General features: G+C 49.2%; 2 protein-coding genes across 2 annotated transcripts; one reads left to right on the top strand and one right to left on the bottom strand.

Moving 5' to 3' along the window:
- Positions 1-659: 659 nt before the first annotated feature.
- MRPL46 (mitochondrial ribosomal protein L46) lies at positions 660-3,175 on the bottom strand. The gene is made up of 4 exons (XM_053954371.1): positions 2,966-3,175; positions 2,410-2,602; positions 1,711-1,884; positions 660-1,106 (listed from the first exon to the last, which is right to left on the bottom strand). The coding sequence occupies exons 1-4, from the start codon at positions 3,158-3,160 to the stop codon at positions 856-858; spliced, it is 813 nt and encodes a 270-aa protein (XP_053810346.1). The 5' UTR covers positions 3,161-3,175; the 3' UTR covers positions 660-855.
- Position 3,176: 1 nt separating this feature from the next.
- MRPS11 (mitochondrial ribosomal protein S11) lies at positions 3,177-6,881 on the top strand. The gene is made up of 6 exons (XM_053954372.1): positions 3,177-3,272; positions 3,415-3,525; positions 3,762-3,851; positions 4,558-4,687; positions 6,037-6,102; positions 6,520-6,881. Exons 1-6 carry the CDS (start codon positions 3,226-3,228, stop codon positions 6,625-6,627), a joined length of 552 nt encoding a protein of 183 aa, XP_053810347.1. The 5' UTR covers positions 3,177-3,225; the 3' UTR covers positions 6,628-6,881.
- Positions 6,882-9,215: the final 2,334 nt, after the last annotated feature.

Below are 9,215 nucleotides of genomic sequence, written 5' to 3'. Positions count from 1 at the left end.
TACCTGATGCAGACCCAGCTGTGCTGGTTAGCAGTGCTGACCCATGCAGTGGGAATGGGAGCCAAGAACTCCCTGGAGACACCTTTGAGGCTGCTCCCATGAGACTGAAATGCTAAAGCACCTTCCCCTCCCAGGAAAAAAGAGCCTCCCAGCCCAGACAGAGAGCAGCTGCTGTTGCTGTTATCCTCCCTCAGTGTCTGTTGCTGTAACCTGAGGCTCACAGGGAGGCAGTGTGAGTGGGAAGGCAGCCGCCCATTCCTCATGGATCCACGTCCTCCACGGCCACTGTGCATCACAGACTCCAGGCCAGAGGCAGCTAACACTAGAAGTTAATAAGCTGTGGATATCCCTGCTTACATCTCCCCAGAAACCCATCTTGTCCTGGCTGGTGTTCAGGAGAGTCTATTCCCACCTGGACACACAGATAACCCTCCAGCAGTGCTGCTCTTATCAGAGAGCAGGTACCAGTGATAAGCATTAGCTATAGCAAGGAGAAACCCTTTGAGGCTGAGCCTGTGACAGCAATCTGGAGAGGAAAGCAAACCTTCTGGGTACCACAGCCCCAGGGAACCACACTCTTGGGAAAGGATCACAACATGCATTTCCAGAGAGGTGGAGGAGGAAAATTCAACAAGAGCAAAGAACTCCCTCAGGAAAGCTTCACTTCCAAGTATCGATTTTAATATTTATTCAGTACAGGGCCAGTGAAGAGAACTGGGAAATAAGGCAAAGGCAAATTATCCTCCAGAGCCCAAGTGAACATCTCATACACCCAGACCATGCAAAGCAGCAGCTGTGCTCCTCCCTGGAGCCACATCCCACATCCTCCCCATCTGCTGGAGCACAGGCCATTGCTCACAAGTCCAGGAGGAATCGATTGACTTTTTTCAGGTATTCTGACTTCAGGTAATCTCCCAGCTCCTTCTTTGTGACCCACAGGTAATCTGCCTTCAGCTCTGCCTGGGACAAATCACTGCTTTGGAGGAAGGCTTTGAAGAAGAAGACTTTGGCTCCCACGTTATTCTCAGTTCTGATGGCCCTGGGGAATTTATACTTGTAAATCCCATAAGGTGCATTCCCCAGGACTTTGGCTTGAATGCGATCTCCTGCAAGAAGCCAGCAATGCAAGAGAAAGAGAATAAGACATAAGAACACAGAGCTACAATAACTGCTCCCCTGTATAACAACACGGCACAAGCCATTCCTTGTATGTGGTTCAGACTGATTGTTCCCTCTTTGGCAGAAATACTGACAACTGTGAAAAAACTGTGGGTTTTTCTCATGAAAAAACAGCTCATTTGGAGACCAGAGAGTCCTCTCAGAGCAGAAGAGGGAGGAAGGGAAGGAGAGGGTATCCAGCTTTGCCAATCTTGAGTGAAAAGCAAGGACACGTGTTTGCCATCATCACCCATCTGCCACAAAAGCTACTACAGGGCAACAAGAGGGAAAGAGAAGCCCAAAGCAATCCCAGACATTCAGGGATGGTGAGGTGTCTGGTGATACCCCAAAATGGCCCATAATGGCCAGACATGGCACTGCTGCTGCTGGCAGCCAGAGATCCCAACTCCCAGTGTGCCAGTCCTCTGCCATGAAATGCCTTTTCCCAGCAGATGGGAGAAGATTTCACTACAGCAGATGGCAAATATGCCTCAGACAGGGCCCTGGAAGAAAACCACTGGGACAAACAGGAGGGAGGGTCAAGCTACACACCCAAAAACGTAGCCATGGCTCGCTCAGCTGTGCTCCGTAGTGTCTCTCCAGGCTGCCACTCCACTTGAGGCAGAAGCCACAGCTCCTGGTTACCAATTTTCTGTTTCACCAGAAGCATCAGGTTGCTGTCCAGCTTCCTGTTCAACGACATTCGATCGTTGCTTTTATCAGCATCTGCCAAAAACCAACACATGCTAGCAACAAAGTCTCCTGGCAGCATGCTCTGACCCCCTTGGTTATCAACCCTCTGTGCCTCACACCCAGAAACAATACACAAATGTGGATACATGGAATAAGACAAAAATCTACACAGGAATGCTCAGTCACTCTAGAAGTCATTGCAGGATTCAGCTGCTGTTGTCCTTTCCAGAAGGACTCTATAATAAGCAGCCTAGATCTCCACCTTCACAAAAATCAACAGGAGCGCTAAGCAGAGCTTGGGAACCAAATGACCAAGATTTCTCTTGTATGGAAACCACATCTATGTTCATCACTTTGCCCTGGCAAACACACATTTTTTTGCAGCACGGGAACACTGATTTCCCTGTCAGACTGTTAATTGCACATGTGCTGCCACAGAGTCAAGACTCTCTTTAAAACAAACAAAAAAAAAGAGATCCAAAAATGCCTTCCTTCTACTGAGTTGCACTCTGGCAAACAATCTGGGTGTTCTCACCCACCACGAACTCCAGGCTGTACCTGTTATCCGCGGAGCAGCTTTGAACCGCAGAAACATCTGCTCCCACTTCTCCTCCAGGTCTTGAGCCATAACGACCGTCTTGCCCCGAGCTTCATCCTCATCATACAAACTTTCCATCTTCCTCTTGAGCTGCTCCTCCTCCTCCAGCTTACGCATTTCGTGATCCGAATAGAGGCTCTTCTCCAGCTCTATCTAGAAGAGTAACATAAAGAAGCCTTCTTAAGTGCTCCTTAAGCCACAAACACTACATTAGCAAGCGGAATTACTTGTTTCCAACTCCGCAAAAGTAAGGCAATAGGAATTTCCTGAGGTTGAGCAGGGCTTCCCTGCTTGCAGCAGCAGCGTGTGACAGGGGCACCGACACCATGGAGGAAGACCATGGGAACACCACCAACACCCACGAGATGTGGTGCAAATCTCACACGGAGCACTCGGGGAGCAACATCACAGACGGTGTGTGCAAGGCCACCAGCCCCTGATGCTCCTCTCCCCTCATGCCTGAGGGCGCCATTTCCCCATCAACACCCCCTCGCAGACACACGAACACACATCTACCTGCTCCATGAGCGCCGCCATCTCTTCCTCCTCCTTTTCCAGAGGCTGCGTGATTCGGGGAAGCCTCAACAAGCACATCGCCCCAAAGAGCCTCCACGGGCGCCGCGCGGCAGCGCTGCAAACCCACCGAGCGCTGCCCGCCGCCCGCCGCGCCAGGGGCGCCGCCATCGCCCGCGCCCCACAATGCCCCGCCATGTCCCCTCCTCGCTCCCGGCGTGCTCCGCGGCGGCCGCTCCCCGGCGCGGGCCGGAGCCGCCGCCATGAGCGCGGCCTTGGCGCTCGCCGGGAAACGCGTGCTGGGCTGGGGGTGAGCGGAGAGGGCGGGACGGGCTGTGGGGAGCGGGGGGACAGCGAGGGGACAGCGGGGAGGGCCCCCCTCTCTGCGAGGTGGCCGCTGGGGGCTTCCCGCTACCGCTAGAGCCGATCTCACCGGCGGTTGTCTCCCTCAGGGGCCGCGCCGCCGCCCTGTGCCGCGGGCTCCGCACCGGCCCCCCGAGGCTGCAGGACGCGGCGGGGGCGGCTGCCAAGGAGACGGAGAAGCAGAGCGAGACCGAGCAGAGGTGAGAGCCGAGGCCAGGCCGCGCCGGGAGGGCGCTGCCATCTGCCGCTTGCTGCGAGGTTTTATCGCCTTCGGTGGGTTTTCAGCCGAGGATGGGGAGGGAGCCGCTTGACTCAATCAGAAACGCAGCTTGTGTTTTTCGGAGGCTTGATCCCTTCTTCCTTTATTTCCCGATATGAAATGAAACTTCGTAATGTTTAAAGAGCGAGGTCTGATAATTCTTACTTTGCTCCTCAGCTCTTTAATCCTACAGAGGAACTCCACGAGATGGGATGGCAAGGTTTATGAAGAGGTCCCCATAGCTCACATCAAAGCAACGTACAACAAGTAAGCAAATTAGCTGCTCCATTCCTGCTCTCGTGTGAAATAAAAGCCTAGAACCCGGGGTTTGGCCTGTCATCATTTTGATCTAAAGATTGAAAGAAAATCAGCCAAGGGAGTGATGTTCATGGCTGGGAATATGATACTGATTTAAACCTCAGTGCTGTTCAGGGAGCATAACTGTTCTTGGAGTGTCTTAAAATCAATGAGATTGGTTTTATACATTTTGATTACATTCTGATATGAATAATCAGATGCTGATAGCTTTAACAGCAGGTTACTTCCCACTAGCCCACTGCTTTAGCACTATTTCTGTACAGGTGTTAAAAAATTATCATATTCTCCATGAGACAGTTGTGTTTCATCAGTGATTGCTCCTGTGATATGGTACTGCTTAAGGCTCTTTCAAGTTCTAGAAGTGTTTTGTGCGTTTTTTTTTTTTTTTTTTTTAATAGAAGAGGTAAAATGCAGTGAGAGGTGGATCTGAAAGGGCTGAGATAAAGCACACCTTTTCCATAAAGGTTCTGACTGGGTCTGTAAGATGACGAGAAGGTCACTGCTGGGTGGTCTCTGCAGTGGGTTTAAGTGGGATACTTTGAAAGGGAGACTGGAGGAAGTCCTGCAGTCAGCTATGCCAGTAAGGTGAGCGAGAAACTGAAGAATAAAGCTTTGTTCCAGCTTGCTTCTTCCCCTCGCCCCTGTCCCTCCGCAGCACGCACATCCAGGTGGTGAGCTTTGACAACCAGCCGTTCTCCCGCACGTCCTGCGGCACAGAGGGCTTCCAGAACGCCAAGAAGGGCACTGCCATCGCAGCACAGACCGCGGCCATGGCAGCGGCAGTGGTGAGTCCCCACTGTGATCCCCACCTCCAGAGGGGAGCTCTGACTGCCTGCCCTGTACCTGGGCACAGCCCTGGCTCGCAGGCAGCACTGTGGTGCTGGAGCAGTGTCCCAAGTTTTGTCTGCACACAGACAAAGTGTGTTTGAAAGTGCTGTTAGAAATGCCCCAAGTGGGAGCTGAGCTGTGCAGGTTGTAATTGGAAATGTGTGATTGTAACTTGCAGCCTGTCCTTTCCCAGCACTGATCTGCACAGCCTCCTGTTTTCCTAAGTGAACATCTCTCAGTCAGTTGGGGACTGTAGACCCTGAATCAGCAGCAGTTCAAGTTTTGCCTCGCAGGGGACTGAGAAGTAGCTGTAGTTATTGTCAGGATGTTTTATATCTGCTCTCTGCCACAGAACTGAGCTCCAGCCAGCAGTTCCTGTCAGAGAAAGTGATGTTGTTGCACCTGTAGTTTCCAGGTGCATATGGTTTGTTGTAACTCTTTCTAAAAAAAACTCATGTGGGTGTCCAGGTGGAGGAGATGAGGCTGGCTGTGTCATGGTCCTCATTAGGCAGAATGAGGCAAGGTTAAACTGAAAATCCTTCCCCTAAATTAGGTGGAACTCTCTTCAGCCTTTCATGCTACAGGAGTTTGGTGCCACTGCTGGCCAGAAGCTTACTGTGGTTGACTCGGAGGGATATAAGAACATCTTCACTATTAATCTGTGCTCGTTGGAGCCTCATAATAGCTGCATAGCTGTGCTTGGACAGATTTATTCTGTCACTGTTGAAGTAGTTAGGACGTTAATTGCACCAGAGCACAATGAGAAAGAGAGCCAGAGGATCTCCCTCCACGTGGTGGCAGCAGGGCTGTGCTGTACAGCAGTTCTTCATTTCCAGTTTGAAAGCCCCTAGAATTTTTGCCCTGGAGGTGTAAACTCCTGCACAGCAAATCTAAAGCTTGCCTGCTCTCTCATTTACCCTCCAGAAAGAATCCACTGCTCACAGGGGAGAAGTCGCCACATTAGAGAAGGGAAAACAACTTAGAGTTAGTCATTGTTAGTCCCTTGCCACTTCAGTCACGTATCCATGGATGTGTCCTTTTTTGCTCTGGCTTTAGGTCACAGACAGTTTGATTTCAGAGCTTTCTCTGTGTGCAGAGCTCACAGTCTAGCACAGAAGTTCTCTTGAACTGCCATGGCCATACCCCATATCCCCTTTGCTTTTAGTGTCTCTGCAGTAATCCCCATATATGTCTTCTGTATATATTACTACCTAATCTTTATTTTTACTTAAATACTATTATGAAAGACACCAGGGGAATCAGAGTTTATGTCAGAGAGAACACTAACCAGTTGTTCTTTTCACAGAAAGCACGTGGGAAGGGTGTATTGCATGTGCGAGTCATTGTGAAAGGACTGGGACCAGGACGCAAAGTAGGTGTTGGAGTTTCTTTTCCATACTTTATTTTCTCAGCTATCATGGATGTTTTCTAAACACAGGCTGGTTTCAATTAACTTGGTTTTTCTGAAGCTGATAAAAAGGATTCCTCATCCTAGTACCCAGTAATGAATTTTTAGAGTCATTAGAATTTTAGAGTAATACCATGTAGGAGGTAGAATAAAAGCTGTATTTGGGGGTTCTTATGGCTGAAGTAGGAAAATCAATGGGAATGCTCAAGAAAGGACTAGAGCAGATAAGTTTAAACTGGGTTTTCTGATATAAGTTATTTATTTTTAAGAATTAAGAAGTGAGAAGAATTGGAACAAGTTGATTTTCAGATAGGGGACGAAACTGTTTTGCCCTGAGCTTTTTCTGTGTGCTGATAAGTGTCATCTGCTGTCTCGTTGCAGGCTGCCATCAAGGGGCTGACAATGGGAGGTTTGGAGATCATCTCCATCACCGACAACAGCCCAGTCCCCCACAACGGCTGCCGCCCACGGAAAGCCAGGAGAGTGTGAGGGGCAGTGCAAGGGACACACAGCTTTCAACATCAGTTCCTCAGGGACTGAGTCGAATGTTGCTTCTGTGACTGATTCTGGAAGGCCACTCTCCCTGGAAATACTTGTTGAGGGAAGCTTGGATAGACCATGCTGAGCCTTGAAAATGCAGGAGGTAGAAGCTACTGATGAAAGCAGGAATCTGTGTATTCCCTTAGTGGGAAGCCTCTTGTCTACAGAGTTTGTTGATTAAAATGTTGGTCTTTTGACAGCCATTCCTGCTGTGTTCCCAGAAGTATTTTGGCTTATTACTGCCTTTCAACTGCTCTCTTCCTCTTACCACCGTATGTGGCTCTTGTCTAGCTCTCCATGCCATTAGTGCCCTTGTCAGTCAGAAGGAGAGCCTGAGATCTCAATCTCCTTGTAGTCATTTGTAGTAAACAATGCACGGAGTCAGGTCATCTTCCTTCCCTCTTTGTCTCACTGCTCACATTGGGAAACAAGGCATGGGGTAACTCTTTCCTTCCCCCTGGCTCACAGAGCTACGTGTGCCCCATGGGAGGCAGCTCTCCCTGTTCACAGAGCCTGGATCTATTCCTGCCACAGATCTGTTGCAGTGCTTTGTTTCACCCAGGCTGTACTGACCTGCCACTGCTCTTGGCAAAGGAAAGCACCTCACTTTCTAAAGGGGCTGCTGGGATCTTGCCAGGTTTGATTCTTGCAGTCTCTGGTCCTGCCTTGTGCACCACAAACTGGATTTTCCAGGGTCCTGGGGAAAGCAAGCAGGGGTTGGTAGGCCCAAGGAATAATGAAATGCTGCCAAGGAGTTACAAAGCACTTAAGTCTTGAACTGTACCTCTGTGTATCCACAAGCAGCAGGAGCTTGTTGTGGGTCTGTGATGTATTATTGCTGTCCCAGCTCCATCCAGAATTTCTGCCAAGGAAATATGTCAGGAGCATTAAGCAGGGAAGGTAAAAGCAGTAACTGACTTACAGGATTGATTTGCTGGATGGCAGAGGCACAATGCCTAGCAAAGGGCATCTCATTGAAATCCCTGCTGCCAGAAAAGCCCTGGCACTATACAACGTGTTCTGGGCGAGTATTTCACCTGTAAACATGGTGTATTTTAGAGCAACCAGCAGTTCTATTGCAAATGCAGAATCTTCCTTTCTATTATTTCTCATTCTGTCATTCCTCTGTGTTTTCTTAAATTGCATAGTTAACTATTTTCTTCCTTTTTAGAGAAAGGGTACCATAGCAACAAGGCAGTGAACCTCCTTCATGGGGCTGAATGGCATACAACAGGTTTTGAAAGAAATCGCTGTGCTTCGAAAAGCCTGTTGAGTTGCATTTGACAGGAGAAAACAAGATTCAGACAAATCTCCTACTTTAGTCCAACTCTCTGAATTTGAAGGGAGGGTGGGTGATCTTAAAGAGAAGTTCCTTGAGCTGTTACAGATTAGACAGTGAGTAAGAGAGGCTCTTCCATAGTTGTTTGCCACACTAGAAGAGTTTTTCCCTCACTCCAGAAATACGGCTGCACTAGGGACTTAATAGTCTGCTTTTTAAGAAGAAGATAGCAGGTCAGCCATAAACTGCCAAGATGAGCTCTCTGAGTATGCAGTCAGCTGGCTGGGAAAGGGGTGTGTGATGTGCTTACAGCAAGGCTGGGCTCATGTCTGTGCCCAGCACAACAACCAACCTGACAAAGGAGAGGCACCAGGCTGTGCTGGCAGGTTTGTCTAACACACAGAAAACCAAACACTGCTGTTCCCTACTAGAGCCTGTTCATTGCAGCAATGCAGAGGTGCCCAAGTCACATGAAGATGGTAGAACCAATCGCAAAGCAAAATTGTGAAGAGATCTGTGGTCCTCCTGGAATTCAGGAAAGAGTATGTGTGTGAATCAAGAGTCAGAAAACAAGAAGAATAAATCTTCATCTTACCCGCACTTAAAATCAAGGCTGTGTCCTCTATAAACGCCAGTCCTTGTGAGGGTTTTAGGCGGTCTGCCAGTGCATCACCACTGCTTATACAAGTGGGAAGCCTTATGTCCCTTCCTGCCCTGCCTATTTCTGGTAGCTACCCCCACTTCTTGCTTTGACTGAGAGTCCTGGAACACCCTCTGTGCTGGACAGAAGAGGCTGAGGCTGTTCTCCATGGCTCAGTGGCTGGGATCTGTACAGTATGATGCAAATCTTCCAGACCCCCAGCTCCCTGTACTCTGAACTCCCCAGCACAATACTTCAGTTGTACAGCTTTTTACTGAAATCAGATTTTCCATCCACATTCTCTCTTGCCCTGATGGAGCACTCCCAAAACCATGTTCTACTTAGTGCACAGTCAGAGCTGTTTATCCTGCAACACATCCCAGGGCTCTGGGGCAGTCAATGAGGTGAGGGAGCACAGCTGTGCAAAGCAAGGGCTGGGGTGCTCCTTCTTGCACACACTGTACAGTGGAAGAAGGCTTAAAACTCTATTGTGGTTTGTGCTGCAGGGAATTAATAGACACCAATAGTGCTTAACGATTTCCTTACCCTTCAAATGAAACTATTAATTAAGAGCCTGGTTTTAGTCAGCCACTGGTGTTTACGAGTTCTAATTGCTTT

The sequence above is a fragment of the Vidua chalybeata genome, chromosome 13, assembly GCF_026979565.1.
Source record: "Vidua chalybeata isolate OUT-0048 chromosome 13, bVidCha1 merged haplotype, whole genome shotgun sequence".
In the NCBI taxonomy this organism is placed as follows: domain Eukaryota; kingdom Metazoa; phylum Chordata; class Aves; order Passeriformes; family Viduidae; genus Vidua; species Vidua chalybeata.
Note: the sequence above shows the minus strand (reverse complement) of the source record. Positions and strands in the feature narration are given on the sequence as shown.